Source organism: Rhincodon typus, chromosome 3 (genome assembly GCF_021869965.1).
Source record: "Rhincodon typus isolate 14 chromosome 3, sRhiTyp1.1, whole genome shotgun sequence".
Classification (NCBI taxonomy): domain Eukaryota; kingdom Metazoa; phylum Chordata; class Chondrichthyes; order Orectolobiformes; family Rhincodontidae; genus Rhincodon; species Rhincodon typus.
The window spans coordinates 898,273-915,717 of record NC_063334.1 but is presented as its reverse complement, the minus strand read 5'-3'; the positions used below and the strand labels follow the sequence as shown (position 1 = coordinate 915,717).

General features: G+C 39.3%; 1 protein-coding gene across 1 annotated transcript in view; it reads left to right on the top strand.

The window, feature by feature from the left end:
• The window catches only part of focad (focadhesin), a 187,727-nt gene that overhangs the window by 19,924 nt on the left and 150,358 nt on the right, over positions 1 to 17,445 (top strand). Inside the window, exons 2-5 of the mRNA XM_048619555.1 lie at positions 2,200 to 2,291; positions 2,386 to 2,460; positions 6,571 to 6,725; positions 8,845 to 8,949. Of these exons, the coding sequence (XP_048475512.1) occupies positions 2,235 to 2,291; positions 2,386 to 2,460; positions 6,571 to 6,725; positions 8,845 to 8,949 (392 nt within the window). The 5' untranslated portion in view covers positions 2,200 to 2,234. The remainder of the gene's footprint in view (positions 1 to 2,199; positions 2,292 to 2,385; positions 2,461 to 6,570; positions 6,726 to 8,844; positions 8,950 to 17,445) is intronic.

The following is a 17,445-nucleotide window of genomic DNA, read 5'->3' as shown; positions in this document are numbered from 1 at the left end:
TAAAACCACTGCTGCTGTGTTGTCTTGTTGATTGATTTAGCAGAGTGACATGTGGCAAGAATTGGAAGTTTCCTTTCATAAAAATGTAGTTCTTTGCTGTAATCCCCATCAGGCATAAAAATGTTTTATTATTTGTAAATTAAATATTGAAAACAAGGATGAGCATTTTAAAATTGAAGAGTTGCATAGCTGAGAGGAATTAAAGTCAGTGAGTGCAGAGCCAGACTGTTTGCAACTTTGGGTGACTTCTAAAACTTTTTACTGTATTTTTCATGTAAAAATACATGTGACCATAAATTTCAATTATATTTTGTATTCTATATCCTATTCTACATTCTATTATCATCTAATACATTAAAATCTATTCTACCATCCTTTACTATTCTATAATTGATTCAATTCTATTCGAGCCAGAGATGAGATTTTTAACTTGAGTGAAGTGTCATTATGAAGCCTGCCTCTTTAACATTGTCCAACTTCACTCATTTTGATTACAGAACTTCACAAAGATGTAGACAAGTTGGTGGAATGGGCCAATGAATGTCAATGCTGAGAAGTGTAAGGTGATATACTTTGGTTAGAAGAATATGGAAAAACAATATAAGAGAAAAGGGTGTAAAGTGGGTGCTAGTGCAGAGGGACCTGGCTGTATGTATCATAAATCATTCAAGATGAGTGGACAGGTTGAGAGCGTAGTTAATAAAGCATACGGTATCTTAAGCTTTATTAATAAAGGCAACAGATTAAAAGGCAAGGATGTTATGTCCAATTTATCATTTGGCCTCATATGTGTCCAGTTCTGCATGCTGCTCCTTAGGATGGATGTGAAAGCATTGGTGAGGATGCAGAAGTTGTTTATGGACCTGGTTCCAGGAATGAGTAGCTGGGATTGTTCTCTTGGACAGAAGAAGAAAGAGGAGATCTGATTGTGCAATTCAAAATCATGAAAGAGCTGGTCAGAGTAAATCAGAAGAGAATGCCTCTACTTGTGAAAAAAAATTGAGGATGGGAAGGCACTGGTTTAAAAGTAATTTGTAAAGAAGCAAACATGCTTTGAGGAAAAGGTTATCACTCATCAATGGTTAGGGTCTAGAATGCAGAACCTGAGAAAATGGTGGTGGTAGGTTCAATTGAAACATTCAAAAGAGATTTTGTTGGTCATTTGAAAAGGAGGAATATGCAGGATAATGGAGAGAAGGCAGTTGAGTGAGAAACCTCTTGGAGACCAAGCCCAGAACTGAGGGGCTGAAAAAGCCTCCATCTCCACTGTTATAATTCTGTTCCTTAAGTCTTTGTATTCCAGGCTTGAATATTCTCTCAGAACTCTGGCCACCCTTCCATCCTGTGTAAAGTGGACCTCTTTCAAATTTCTAATACCAGTAAGCTTACTTGCGTTAGGTTCCATTTATCCATAATCCCTGCACTTAGTGAACTATATTGGCCACTGGTGAAGCAAGGTCTCGATTTTAAATTTCTCATCTTTGTTTCCAAGTAGCTCCATGGCCTTGCCCCCTCCTAACTCTTTAACCTTCTCCAGTTCCATAACCCTCCGATATCAAGCTTGCTTCAACTTTAGCCTCTTCCATTTTCTTGAGGTCCCTATCTTAATGACTGCTCTGTTGATAGCTCAGCAATTGAGGCCCTGAACTCTGAATCTGCTCCCTATATTTATTTACCTTTTTACCCCTCTTTCCTCATCTACAACATATTATAGCTAGCTCTTGAACCAATCCATTGACTATATGTCACAAGAGGGGCTCAGAGTCCAACATTGTTCAATAATGTTCTCAAAAAGTGCCATAAGGGATCTCACATTTCATACAGAGACATTTCTTCTTCCAACTAGGGGCCATAGGTTTACAGTGAGAGGGGAAAGATTTAAAAGGGACCTAAGGGCCAACATTTTCATGCAGAGAGTGGTGTGTGTACAAAATGAGCTAGCAGAGGAAGTGGTGGAGACTGGTACATTTACAACATTTAAAAGGCATCTGGATAGGTATATGAATAGGAAGGGTTTTGAGGGATATGGGCCAAATGCTGGCAAATGGGGCTAGATTTATGTAGGATATCTGGTCAACATGAACAAGTTGGACCGAAGGGTCTATTTCGGTCCTGCATATCTCGATGACTCTATCTAGTAATTTGCAAGGCCCATCAACAGAGTTCACAATATTAACAGTTTCTCATTCTGTTTTGTAGACCTTATTTGGAAAATGCACTAAAGGCAGAGAACAATGTCAGAAGATTTTAAGAGGAGATTTGAGTTCCAAAATATAACAATCCAGTCGCAGGTATGATACTTCTCTATTTTAGAAATTATTCCATTTGAATAAAACTAATTTCTGAGGTGTTCACCTAAAAATTGAAAGTGTTTTTTTTGTATAGGCTGTGGGACAACTGGTTGCTGCTGTATTAAAGGAAAAGGGGTCATCGTCTCCGATAAGTTATTCTTCAGATCAGGTTTGTGTTTAACACTGCTCTTAAGGTGGTCCAGGGCAATTTAGAGTAATCATAGTCATGTCTGAAAACCCTTAATTCTTTCATTTACAAGTAACAAAACTTTTTTTTTTTGAGGCCTAATTGCTATTACATTGTCTTTGTATGCCTTCAGGTCTGGTAACCCTGCTGTGGATTTAGAAAGATGATTTCACCTTCATTGATAGTTAGCCTGTATGATAGTAATCATTGTTTAGTGAACTCTACATGCCTTCAGTAGAGTTGGTGCCATATTTAGTTTGGAAACCCATGCAAGCTATCTTTTGTAATGTGTTCAAATGCACATGCTTTGTTCATGTTGACAGGTGTTAGTAAAGTTAAAGAAATGAATATACATGAAAATTGAAATTAATGTGGTGCAGCAGTGTTGCTGTTTGAAATTGGATATGGTAGAATTTTCTCGGGCCTACACTTTGATGCATCATTCTCCTGTGTTGTTAGACTGTGATTCAGACCCTAAATTCCACCTGCTGTGCTGCCCTGAGTTACCAGACAACTTGCTTGACTTCTGGACTTGAATGATCTTCCACTTGCTGCCATTAAACTTTGCTAAATTCTTGGCTCAAGCCTTTGTTGATCTACACTGACTTCTGGTATCCTGTTGTCTCCAATATATCACCCTTATCTGGATTTTTAAATCCCTTTGTTGCCTTTTGCTTCTGTATCACCATACCCTTCAGCAGCCCTACAATCAACTGAGAATTCACAACTGCTTCTAAATGTCAATGTTTGTGACCATGTCATATGTCATCTAGGCCTCAAACACAGAAAATTCTTTCACCATTCTCTTGGTTAAGTTCTAACTCTAAGATTTTACTCCTCCTCCTGACAGCTCTTCCTTTGGCTCAATTTTCATTTTTTTCTGATTTTGCTTCTGGGAAGCAACTTTACTTTCTTAAAATGTCATGTCAATGTAATTTGTTGAATATTTGTTTTCCCGTGTCAATGTAACTCCTCTAAGTAGCCGTCTGCAACGATCCTGAACTAAATTGTATCAGTTGCCAGAAATGCACATTATAAAAGCAACAGAAAGTTGTAAGTATTATTGAGAAATTAAAGTAGTTAAGTTTAGTGATTGAAATTTAGACCGTGCAAGTAGAGGGATAAAGGACAGAGAGGGTTAGAATTGCGTAGTGTGTTTCCAGGCAATCTTTCCACTGTCGTATGTTTCCAGCCCAATGAAAAGGAGACATTATGGGACGTGAATACTGCACAAGAGGTGGGCCAAGTGGATTAAGTGATAGTTGGAGAACATTTACCGGAGATTGATTATTGTGTCATAAGCTCTAGGTTACATGGAAAAGGACACTGAGCGATCCAGAGGTAGACCACTGTGATTAACTGGGGTATGAGAGTGTCTGATCCAGATGAATTGGAGTCAGAATTTGGCATGAAGCATGGTAACTGAACAGTGGGCTACCTGATAGAAGTGTGTGTTCAGGCACTGCCAAGATATTTTCGCACAAATGGGAAAGGTAGGGAAAACAAGTGGAGAGCTTGCTGGATGACAGAAGAAATAGGGCTTAAAGTCAAGAAGAGAAGATTTTTTTTTTCCTCATGAAAGATTTGAGGTGGATAGTACATTTGAAAGCCATGCTGAATATAGAAGATTCAGATGGAAAGTAACAAAAGCAGATAAGGGAGGCGAAGAGACTATGAAAAGAGACTGCCTTTTCTGTTTGCTGACAATCTGAAAGACTTCAATGGAAACAAAAAATGAAAGGTGTAACTCTAAAGAGACTATAAGAGCAGGAAGACCTCTTTGTGTGAGTCATTGAAAGTGGGAGACAATTTGAGAAATTGCTTTGTAAAGCACTTGGAGTCATAGGGGTTTACAGCATAGAAACAGGCCCTTTGGCCCAACTTGTCCATGTTGCCCAGTTTTTACAATTAATCTAGTCTCATTTCCCTGTGTTTAGTCCGTATCCATTCCATCCCTGTACCTGTCCAAATGTATCTTAAATGATGAAATTGATTATCCTTGGCTTTATCAAGAGCTTCAAAGAGAACCAAAGCATGGGGGTTACGTTAAACTGGTACGAAACGCTGGCTCAGCCTCAAATAGAGTCCCATGTCCAGTTCTGCTGTCACACGAGGTAAAGTCAGAAGTCACGTGACACCAGGTTATAGTGCTACGGATATATGTGAAGTCAAAAGCTCTCGGAGCACTGCTTCTTCATCAGGGGTTATCGGGTGATGTCATTCCGAAAGCTTGTGATTTTAAATAAACCTGTTGGACTATAACCTGGTGTCGTGTGACTTCTGATTTTATCCACCCCAGTCCAACGCTGGCATTTCCACAACACAATGTAAAATGCAAAGGCGTTAGTGCATCAAAGAATGGCTGCATAGGTGTGGAAATGTCATTTCATAGTTTGGAAAAGTTGGGACTGTCTTGCTTGGAGAAGAGAAGGTTGGAAGATTAGGTCCTCTTTTGTTTGTCTTATTTATATAAATGATTTGGATGAGAATATAGGAGACATGGTTAGTAAGTTTGTGGATTACACCAAAATTGGTGGTATAGTAGTCAGCGAAGAAATGGGTCAATGGGCTGAAAAGTGGCGGATGGAGTTGAATCTGGATAAATGCAAGATATTGCATTTTGGTACGACAAACAAGGGCAGGGCCTATACTAATAATGGTAGGGCCTTGGGTAGTTTTGTAGAGCAGAGGGAGTTGGGGTGTATAATTCTTTGAAGTTTGCGTCACATATAGTTAGGGTGGTTAAAAAGATGTTTGGCGCGCTTGGCCTTCATTGCTCAGTCCTTTGAATATAGGAGTTGGGAAGTCATGTTGCAGTTATACAGGATATTGGTGAGGCCTCATCTGGAATACTGTGTCTCGTTCTGGTCACCCAGTTATAGGAAGGATATTATCAAGCCAGAGAAAGTTTAGGAGAGATTAACCAGGATGTTGCTGGGTTCGGAAGGTTTGAGTTATAAAGAAAGGCAGGATAGGCTGGGACCTTTTTCAGTGGAGCGTAGGAGGTTGAGAGGCGACCTTATAGAAGTTTGTAAAAAATGTGAAATATTGATAGAGTTAATGGTAGTTGTCTTTTCCTTAGGATGGGGGATTTCAAAATTAGGGGGCACATTTTTAAGGTGAGAGGAGAGAGACTTAAAAAAGGCATGGGCAAATTTTTTACACAGAGGGTGGTACGTGTGTGGAATGAAGTTCCTAAGGAAGTGGCGGATACAGGTACAGTTACAATGTTTAAAAGACATTTGGCCAAGCACATGAATAGGAAAGGTTTAGAGGGATACGAGCCAGGAGCAGGCAGGTGAGACTAGTTCAGCTTGGGATTATGTTCAGTATGGACTGGCTGGACTCGAGGGTCTGTTTCTGGGCTGTATGACTCTATGACTCTATTTGACAGAGATGGTCTGGACAAGGTAGACAGCGACAAGGCATTCTCTCAACCACCAAACTGGCAAGGATGTTGAAGGAGGCAATCAGGGAATTCCTTTGCAACCTCTTTTAACTTGCAATATGGGAAGGCACCTGTTGTAAATTATTGGGGAAATCCTCAAAATCCTGGGCTGGGCCCATGTGGCGAAGTGGTAGACTTTCTGCCTCTGGGCTAGGGAGGCTTGGGCTCAAGTACTACCGGCTCCAGAAGTGTGTCGGAACATCTCTTAAATAGGTTGGTTAGCAAATATCTATTCAAAATCCTGGAATAAACTGCACTACTCCAGGCTCTGCCCCATTTCCCTCTAACACTTTATTGGCGATTGGTGGAAGCAAGTTCAGAAAAAGTCAGCTTCACAAATATTGCATAAAATTATTTGTTTCTTTCATCTTACTGAAGAATGCCGGAGATTCTGAATATTACATGAACGTGCAGACGGTTTCTGAGCATTCTTTGCAGTCCTGGCTGAGTTTATATTTATGTTTTTACTTTACACGTGGCTGTTAATGTTAATGAAATGAGCAAGATGAATTAAACATTAAGGGCAGTCTCAGCTTCCTTGACTAGTTGATGAAAATGATTAGCTAGTATGCTGAAGTGATAAGCTAGGCATTTTAATTGACCATTGTGATGCAATTCTTATCATCATTTCTTTTTCCCCCCAGAGCCCTGCGTTGAACCTGTTGTGGGAGAAGTGTTGCAGTGATAATGTGGTGGTACGGTCTGCCTGTTCTGAAGTATTGGTTGCACTTGTTGCACAGAACCACGCCGATTTTAATTATGTGCTCAATGGAATTTTGAATCTAATTCCTTCTGCCAGGTACCTGAAATCATTAAATGAGTTCTTCGGCAGACGGGCCCACTTCAGTTACTTTCATGGATAATATCCATTGTCAGAGCATTGCACTTGACTGTAAAAATTTATAATCCACATTCATCGCTGATGAGAGTTGAGAAAGGTCCTTCATCTATTTTTTTTTTAGAAAAAGGCTTTGAATAAAGAAACTAAAATGTACGCACTTCATCCAACTCCATCAGTTTTGAGTTGGGAGAGAGTTCTGTGAACTTTGGAGAACTGACACTTTGAAATCTTGTCTTGAGGTGATTTGTATGCTATTTTATGTTACGCTTGTTAATCAGGAGAAACATACGTTATGATTGGCTTAGTTATTGAAGGGCAAACTTTTTAAATAGTGCACATGGCTCACCGATTGGCTGGATGCTATACGTTTTGCGACCATGACTTTGACAATACAAAGTAACAGTTATGCACACTGACTACACGGGAAATTCCGTGCTCTCTTCTATATTTGTGCAAGAGTGTACCAAGAATTGAGCCTCTTGGTTTCTTTTTGAGAAGGGAGTGAAAATAATTTGTGAGGTAAAACTCAACGCATTTTTGAAAATACAGAACAGCCGCCCGATCGGACTCACCAGTGTGAAAAATGTAATGACCAAAGTGTCAAATTCAGTTTGTACTGAATTCAGACCTGCACTGGAGTAATGTCAGATTTACAAAGGCAGCCGCAATATTGATTGTGCTCTGTACCTTGATCTGGGAATGTGCTTCCAGTCACAATGTCAAAACATCATCCCTTACTGCACCAATGCGACAATTCTTTCATTTCTTACACTGGTGATCCCTTGCCTTGTCCAAATGAGATTGTTGATTGCAGCCCAATTAGGGATTGTTTTATGTTTTAGGCCCATTTCCATCACCAACTGTTAGGACACAGCTCACTTCAGAGATGAACCTTATAAACTGCAGAGAGACTCCTGCCTCTCTGGGTTGAACTGGAACCTAGATGCTGGGAGTGAATAACTGAAATATAATAACTGCTAGGAGGAGCACACTTTCACCATCTAGGTGTAAATATGATAGAGAACTTGTGTTGATGGACATCCCAAGCTTTTATGTTTCAGGTTTTACCATAATTCTTGGAGTAGCATCATGAACTATGCTTACTCCATCAGAAAATTGTGAGGTATATTTTCCAATCAAGTTTTGGTCAAATTTAGTCCCTTTCCATTCAAAATATGATTTATTTATTGTTTTTAATGTAGAATTATTCTTTGCTTTTGGATTCTGATCCTGAATTTATTTGGAATTATTGTAATGAATAAGATAAAAGTTGGTGACCTATACTATTAACTGTTTGATTTATCTAAAGGCAGTGTCAAAACTTTCTTGAAGATTACCTAGAGAATTCCATGTCAAACTGTTTTTTTGATCATTTTTATTATAGCAAGAAACCGCTGTGAATATTAGAAGCAATATTATTGTACTTTCTAAAAGCAGTGAAAAATCCAGATTCATTGGCTTATCATAGAATCCCTAGATTATGGAAGCAGACCATTTTGTCTATTGAATCCACACCAGCCCTCTGAAGAGCATCCCATCCAGACCCACCCCTCTACCCTGTAACCCTGCATTTCCCATGGCTAATTCACCGAGCCTGCTCGTTCCTCGACACTTTGGGCAATTTAGCATGGCCAGTGCACCTAACCCCCACGTCTTTGGACTGTGGGAGGAAACCGGAGCGCCCAGAGGAAACCCATGCAGACACAGGGAGAATGTGCAAACTCCAGTTGCCTGAGGGCGCAATTGAACCTGATTCCTTGACGCTGTGAGGCAGCAGTGCTAACCACTGAGCCACCGTGCACTGGAAAAGTATTGTTGTAATCAGAAAGAGCCATCTGATTTTTATATCTTCTCGGAACTTGCAGTAGCCCTGCAAATTAGTTGAATGATGCTGCGTCTTTCCCTAAAGCTGGCATGTTTAAAGCAGGCTTCCTCAGATTGGCTCATATTCTACAAAGGTCTGTTTTCGCCTTTTCGTACCTTCTAATTTGATAGTTCTCCTGTATGAAAATTAAGACTTTAAATTTTGCCACAGATACATTGGCATGTATGGAATAATATTCATTTTCATTTCCAGTAACGTCCAAGGCTTGATTCGAAGTATCAGTAAATTGCTACTGATGCAAGCACAAGGAACTGATCCAAGCCATAAAACAGTTTATTCGTGTCCGTATGCCATCAGGTAAATTTTGGATTGCAAAATACTTACTATTTGTTGTATCACAGTATTTCATTGCCATAGTGAGCTGTAATCCTTTTAAGATATGTCAGCTGTTACAAAATAATAAAATTGCCTAGGAAACGATTTCAGCATAAATCAATGTTTTTGCTGCCTGCTAAATTTTAATCTTGAATCAATCAAAAGATGCTGTCAATCCTTATTCACAAAGCACAAAACTGCCCAGAAACATAGTTTTTCTAAGTTCCAGCTTCACTGATGGAATGGGCACTGTATGTTTGCTCAGAAAATAAGTATGCTGTCACTCAGTGGGTTAATTTCAGTACTTCTAGTCATCTTTGGACAGATAAGAAGACCTTGGAAAGGGTGTTGAGGAGCCTGGAATAATACCAAGTTGGAGAGACTTCATTTTATCCAATGATTTGAGAAACTGGGATCGTTCTCTCCATAAGCAGAGAGAATTAATGGAAGTGTTGTAAATAATGAAGGTGAACATCATTATTAGGAGCAGGGGTAGGCCACTCGATACCTTGGGCCTGTTCCTCTATTCAAAAAGATGGTGACTGACCATTTGATGTTCCAAATTCCACATTGATAGGCAAGGCAATCAATCTACCTCCACTTTTAAAACATTCCCTGACCCTTCTGAGGCCGAAGGTTCCAAAGTTGCACAACCTATTAAGAGAAAAATATCCCCCTCATCTCTCTGTGTATAAAGGGTGACTCTTCTTCCCCTGGTTCTGGACGCGACCACAAAAGGAAAAATCTATTCCATGTCCACCCATCAAGAGCTTTCAGGATCTTGTACACTGTCATCAAGTAAGCCCACACTCTTCTAAACTCCAGTGAAAACAAGTTCAGCTTTTCCAATCTTTCCTGACTAGAGGTATCGATCTGTTAAATTCCCCCTGAACTGCCTCCAGTGCATTTTCCTCCTCCTTTTAAATAAGGAGACCAAAACTGCGAGCAGTCTCTGAGATGTGGTCTTGTACAACCAAAGGATAACATCCTTACTTTTGTGCTGAATTCTCTTATTCTAAGTGATAGCATGCTATGAGTTGGCTTGATTTCATGCTGTACAAGTGTAGTAAGGTGTTGTGATGCGCGCAGTAGAACATCTCGATTGCTCTTCAGCTCAGAATTTTGCAGTCATACGTTCATAGAGTGAGTCCAACCATTCCATGCCAAACATAATCCCAAACTAAACTAGTCCCACCTGCCTGCTCCTGGCCCAAATCCCTCCAAACTTTTCCTATTCATGTACTTATCCAAATGTCTTTTAAATGTTGTAACTGTGCCCACATCCACCACTTCCTCAGGAAGTTCAATTCACGTGTGAACTATCTTCTGTGTAAAAATTTTGTCACATGTCTTTTTTTAAGTCTCCCTCCTTTCACCTTAAAAATGTGCCCCCTAGTCTTGAAATCCCCCATTCTAGGGAAAAGACACCTACCATTAATTCTATCTAAGGCTTTCATTATTTTATAAATTTCTATAAGGTCATCTCTCAACCTCCCATGTCATTTACTGTTTAAGTTATACTCTGCTTTTTTAATTCTTCCTGCTAAGGTGAACAATTTCACATTTTTCCACATTGTACTCCATCAGCCACATTTATGCCCATTCACTCAACCTATCTCTACATGTTTGCAACCTCCTTTATGTCGTTTTCACAACACTTATTCATACTAATGTTGTGGCTGCATATTTGGCGACAATGTCTTTGTCACTACAGTCAAGACCCAATGATGTAGTCATCAGGGCCTATCAATCTGCACTTCATCAGTTTACTGCTTTCGTAGTGAGTATAATTGCACCAAGTTCCTCTGTTCCTTCGGCTTTCTGACTTTTGAGAGAGTAAATAAAGGAGAACTTTCCACTGACGGGCAGATCAGCACCAGATGACACTTGAGATAAATTGCAAAGTTTTGGTAAAAGGTATGAGAAGGACGGGTACAGAAAGACATGAGAGGTTGTTGTGAACAAGAACAAATTATGAGGAAGAATGGGAGAAGCAGATTCAGTAATGGCTTTCAAAATAGAATTGTGTCTGTAAAGCTGGAAATTAAGAATTTGTGGGGTATGGGAAAAGGACAGAGGAGTAGGACTCATTGGCACATCCTCTGTGTTGGTATAGGTGCAATGGGCTTTCTTTTTGTGTTGTTGCATTTTAAGATCTTTATAACATGCAATGTATAAATTATAATATTTGTAATGTCTGTACCTTTCAGTGTTGTTGATATTTTCTCGGGGAAGATCATTCAATTCCCCTGAAAATTTAAGATTTGACAAACCAGCCTTGGATCATAGGCAAATGACCAGACCACAAGCACTAAGGACATGATTATCCCCTGCCTGGAAGTGGTAAAAAAAGTGTGGCAAGCTGGCTGACACAGATACCCTCCCCTTCTTGGTACCTCAGCAATTACAGAAGGTCCATGGGTGACCAGCTTCATCCAGCATCAATGAATGCCCTTATGTTGCCAATTAATTGCCATTTAAGGGTCAGAATTCACCAACAGCTTGATTATGTACCTTTCTGGTGATAGTGGCTGGTTTCTGAGCAGGGTGGGTCTCCTTTGGTGCCAGTCAGGAGCAGGCCATACCTCTGCCCATGCCGTTGATGTCCCTGACCCTCACCCTGAAAGATCTGAAAGATAGGCACTTGCATTCTTACTGTATAAACCTCTTAAGTCTGTCGTGATCTTTAGGACCAGAAGCTTCCTGCTTACAACTGGGTGGCCATTCAAGTATTTTAGTATCAAGGCTCTGGATGTACAAGCAAGAGCAAATTCAACACCAAACCTCAGCCTAAAATTTGGGCTTGAGAGCAGTGAGCAGATTCTTTTACCTGATTATTCAGCTTTTTAAAATATGTGCCTGTTGAATTGGATTTTACTCATCTTTAATTGCTGCAGTGACCTCAGGGACATGTTTTTAAAGGAAAGAATTGTAACACCAAGCTATATTAAGGCATATCATTTTGGATGTAAGAGTTATCTTGTGCTTGGTATAAGGTTGAGTGTTGATAATTAATAAATTAAGTACATTCTTTATTAGAAATATTAATTAAAATAGTGCCATACACTTGGAGATTTGACCAAAGCTTTGGCGGTTGAGGGAACTTTGTTTTGTGCATCAGTAGCCATATTATAAATAATGCTTAAGCTCATTGATGGTTATTTATTGTGGGATCTGCAAAAATAAATCAAATTCAGTTTCCTATGAAGCTTTGGAAATCATAACCGGAGGTTAAGGTGAACCAGAGGTTAAGCACACCCTTCAACTTGCGTTTATTACATCATGATGGTGCTGTTCTGTGTCAGCACCCTGATATTATTAGTTTAGAGAATGTGACCCTGGATGATTTTTGGGAAAAAAAAAAAATTTGTGGAGTAACTTTCTGAATATTGCTGCATTAATTGCAAGGCAAAAATACCTTCCACCCCTTTGATCTCTTCTGGGAGTCAGAGACGAGAGGAAATAGGTTGAAGGTGAGAGGAGAAAGATATAAAAGGGGCCTAAGAGGCAACTTTTTCATGCAGAGGGTGGTGGGTGTATAGAATGAGCTGCCAGAGGAAGTGGTGGAGGCTGGTACACTTACAACATTTAAAAGGCGTCTGGATGAGCACATGAGTAGGAAGCATTTAGAGGGATATGGGCCAAATGCTGGCAATGGGATTAGATGTATTTAGGATATCCGGTCAGCACAGACGAGTTGGACCAAAGGGTCTGTACGACTCTATGACTCCATCTATGAATAGAGTTTGACCTGAAACAAAAACAAAAAATTGCTGGTGATGCTAAGCACGTCTGGCAGCATTTATGGAGGGAAAGCACAGTCACCATTTCAGGGCCAGAGACACGTCTTCAGACCTGAAATGTTGACTCTGCTTTTTTCCACAGATGCTCCCAGACCTGCTGCTGAGTTTTGTTTTGTTTTCTTTCAGATTTCCAGCATCCACAGTTTTTTTTTTTTGTTCAGAGTCTGATATTCCCTTGTTCTCTGCTGGTGCTAGTGTGGAGCTGGCCATGAAGGATGCTGGGATATCCAAAACTGTACCTGATGCATCCTTCATTCAGCTTTGCTCGGTTTCTCCAGCCGTTGAACGTTAAAATCCTAGACCGTGTGAATTGCAAGTGTGAATATCCATGTGTCTTTTCTGTTATAGCATCCTGCAGCCCATCTTTCTAAAATAAAATGCTTCAATTTTTCTTTTTAACCTAAGTATGCAGTGATTCATTACTGTGCAATTTTATCTGTGATATTTCCAGTTAGAATTGCCCACATCGACTTTTCCCGTTTTAAGGAATTGATGAAAGCAGATTGAAATGTTTTCTTATGCAAAGCAAAATATAAAAACTGTATCAGTTTGCCTGGGTTTCCACAAAGTAATCGTTTGTATTGGTGAACGACAATACAAAGTGTTTTCTGTGTAAAATCTGAGATTAAGCAATCCCTCAAGTTTGACAATTTAAAAGACCTATTCACAATAAGATCTTGCTGAAATAATTTGTTTTGGTTAAATTAACGGCCAGTGAAGCAGAGAAATTGAGGGTTTAAAATGTATTGCATTGTCCTAGACTGTTTAATGGCTGTGATGGATTATTAGAATGGATACATGATAACTAGATATGTGGAATTGTAACATATCTCTTATGCTGCAATCTGTTTTAATTAGCAGCATTGTTTTGTGTTTGACTAAAATTGACGGTCTAGCTACAATTAATGTGGCAAATGCAGGCTGGCTTCCTTGCTTACTTTTTGGAATGGTATATGTGTGCAAGGATGAAGGACAATATATTATTATTCTGAACATGTGTTTGCATCCAGTTTCACATACACTGAAGCAGTCAAGATATCTGAGTGGCCATGTAAGTGTGAGCTTTATTTTTGGGATGGTAACTTTAAATTTAGTGTAAATGGAAGACTTTGTATTCTACAGTCAAAAACCTTGATTAGTTGATTGTTGGTCATCAAAGGGAGTCTTATTTTTTTTAAAAGCTGAGAATAACCTGCAAGGTTTTTGTTCTTGGAGAGTAGAGCAACAGTCTCTTGAGTTTACCATGAGTCATCACCGAGTCTCCCAGAATTTCAGAAATCTGTGTCTCTGTTGTTGGGTTATTGAGTAGTCAACAGTTGTATTGCAAACTGTTTACTTCTAGGGTGAAAGTGAGTTGGCTCAAGGACAGCTAGTTGACATTGTGTCTGGATGAAAAGTTGATGTTACATGTAGCTGGGGTTAAAGAGGAAAGAGGAAGCCATTTTTGAGATCAGGTTATAGGCTTCCCTACAAATCAGTGAATGTCACTGACAGCAGAGATTGAGTGGTCAGTGCTAAAGAAAGGCTGCTTGCCTTTGTGAGCTACCACATCCAGATATGATTGAAGAGACAAAATGCTGAAATGTCTAACAATTCCAGTAGAACTAATAGAACAGGCTTTTCTGCTGAAAGTGAGGTTAAGATAAACTCCTAAAGCTGGGGAGCACTGCAGCCGTCATTTACTTAGAGACTACTGGTGAAATGGAGATCTGGGAGAATCTTGGAAACTGGGAATATCCACGGAAAGTTTGCTAAAAAAGGCTGTAATGCCATGGTGAATATGGTATGTGATTAGTTTAAAAGAGAAATGTTCCTTTCTTTACTTTGAAATATAAGCTGTCTATAGAAAGAAAGTTGTGTTTAGTCAGTCATGCTTTTTGCCGCTTGTTACCTTACAAATTTCAAAATTGGATGTCTTGATTTGCTGTCCTTTCAGTTATGAGCTGGCAATTTAAATTCTTTCTTGAATGTTAGCAGGTTCAGTGGAGGTTGTAACGTTGCCTGTATGTAATTGCTGCACACTAAAACATAGAACTGTCTTAAATGTGCTGTGTATTGCAGCTTTAGTTTGTGGCATAGATAATTGTAAGTTCAGTGGTTCAGCACTTGTTACTCAGTGTCATTAAAAGCATTTAATGAAGCGGTAGTCGAAGTGTCATCTGCTGTTTCACATCCTCCCAATAATATGTTTACTGTGAAAAATTGTGGTTTTTTCAGAGACTGCACTGTTGAATATGATATGAAGTCCGACTTACAAACTATCTTCCATAACTACTTTCTGAAAGAGTATCGTTAATAAAATTAGGAATGTTGGCTAGTTCTGTTACTTTCAGTAATTTGCTACTTTCTCGTGACTTTGTTGCCTGCTTAAATGTTAAAGACTTTGCTACAATATAAAGTAATTGTATTGGATCAAATACTCATTATTTTGTTAGGGAAAAATGTCAAATAGATGTGTCACAACGGAACTCATTTGTTGGCTTGATAAGGTTGAGAGGTGAGAAGTAATATGAAGACTTGGTGTGTAAGGTTAGCTATTGATTTTAGCTTACAGTGTAATCAAGTTCAGCATTTGTCTTGTTAGTGTCTCCTCCTTTAATTAAAAACTATACCATTTCTCAAAAGACACTGTTTGAAGCATCATTAACATCCTGTCAGACAAAAGCATTCAATCTAAGCTATAATGACTTTATCCTGTGGATAAATGAGAGGAAAGCAAATTGTCCCTTTGTGTTAAACAGTCCTAAGAGACATCTAGCAAATGGCCTGACTGAGGTTAGACCAATAGTGTCTGACTTATGCCTTTTATCTGGACTATTTGCTGTTTTTTTTAACTCACTATCTTCTGGTGCTTTGCTTGGAAGTAGACTTCAATAGTGACGAGGCTGACAGGTGTATCTATTATCTGTTTGGTAATTTGAAAGTTTGCGTAATGTGTTGAGATGTGCAAATCTTACTTTTGTTTGGGAGTGGCATTTCCACAGTTTTATTCCATAACACAAATGATAATAAATCAGTTGGATCTTATGCTGTGTGGATAGGAACAGGTTAATATTGAGTATGGCCAATAGATGGGTTCTGCAGTTGCTGAAGCAATTCTTTCAGAAGTTCATGCCTCATTTTATGCATCACTTCAACCCTGTCAATGCAATGTATGTTAACTTGTATTTGACCGGTGAAAGGGCAAGGTTAACTTATCACAAAGGTACTCTTTGGCAACAAATGATATTGTTCAAGCAGTCACCTTAACTGTGTGCCTGACAAATTACATGCAAGGACATTAGATAGGTTTCTGCTGCTTAATGTGACACATCTCCATGGGAACCTCTCTAAGGACAGAGATGGTCAGGCAGATTGTAACTGGTCACTCTATCATACCAAGTGACAAATTCTAGATGAACATGACCTTTTGAACTCTGTTTTGTTGACCCCAGGAAGCCTTTGAGTATCTTTGAATCTTAGAATATATCCTTTATCTCCTGGGGCATTTTCATCTTGAGCTTTTGCAATTAAATATTGCTATTGTGTGAGATCAAGTAACTTAGTCATGAATTCTTATTTTTAATAAATATTAGGTAGTATTGCAACTGCAGGATGATTTGATTCCAACACCAAATCTTAATGGTCGGTTATTCATCAAGCAGAAGACTGGCTTCTTATTTGAATGGGGTGGTTCAGTCTATGTTGGGTTATCAAAACTTGACCACTCTTTGGTTGGCATTGATCATACTCAGCCACAGTGTTTGAGATGGAACTCCTCTTGCTGAGAAAGTGATTTATGCATTTCAGTATTTTCAATCAGTTATTCTTGGGAGAGGAGAGCAGGAGTGCCAGGCTTAGGGCTTGCAGGTTAAATGTACCACATAAAAAGAATTATAAAGATAGCTTGATAGGGGTAAAGAGAAAAGGGTGAGAGAAGACTTAACCTGGGGAATAGATGGACCTGTTGAGCCAAATGACTGCTTCCTGTGCTCTAAACAATGATTTTTTTTTTTTTAAGACAACCTCCTTCTTATCCGCCTCACATAAGTTGACTTCTTGGGACTCCAACTTGTAGATTGAAACTTTGCACCCAGGGAAACAGCCTCTCAGCATCTATGCTGTCAAGCTGTTTTAGAACTTTTTTGTTCCAATTAGATCACCTCTCATTCATTCCTGTGAATTCCAAACAGTATAGACTCATTCCACTGGATCTGTGTTCCTTGGACAATTCTGTTATCTCAGAATTGATCTAGTCAGGCTTCGCCTCAAAACTAAGTCTGTCATCCTATAGGAAGGGGACCAAATCTGGACACAGTACTGCAAGCATGGTTTCACCGAAGCACTATATCATTTCAGCCAGGTTTCTTCAATATTGCACCAACCTGTTTCACCTCCTTACAATAAAGGATACCTTAACATTTGTCTTTCTAATTCCACATTATACTTGCGCATTAACTTTCTGTGACTTGTAAGCAACATGTCCCATGTGCTGCTGCACGCTAAAGTTTCTTTGTTTCTCACTTACTAAAAGCTGAAAGTGACTGTTCTTGACATTTGATTGTGTGGCATCAAAGATCCCTCGCAGAACTGGAGCCAATGGAAATCCAGGAGAAAATAATCGCCCCTGTTTGAGTCATACCTCGCACAAAGGAAAATGGTTGTGAACATTGGAGATTGGTCATTTCAACTCGAG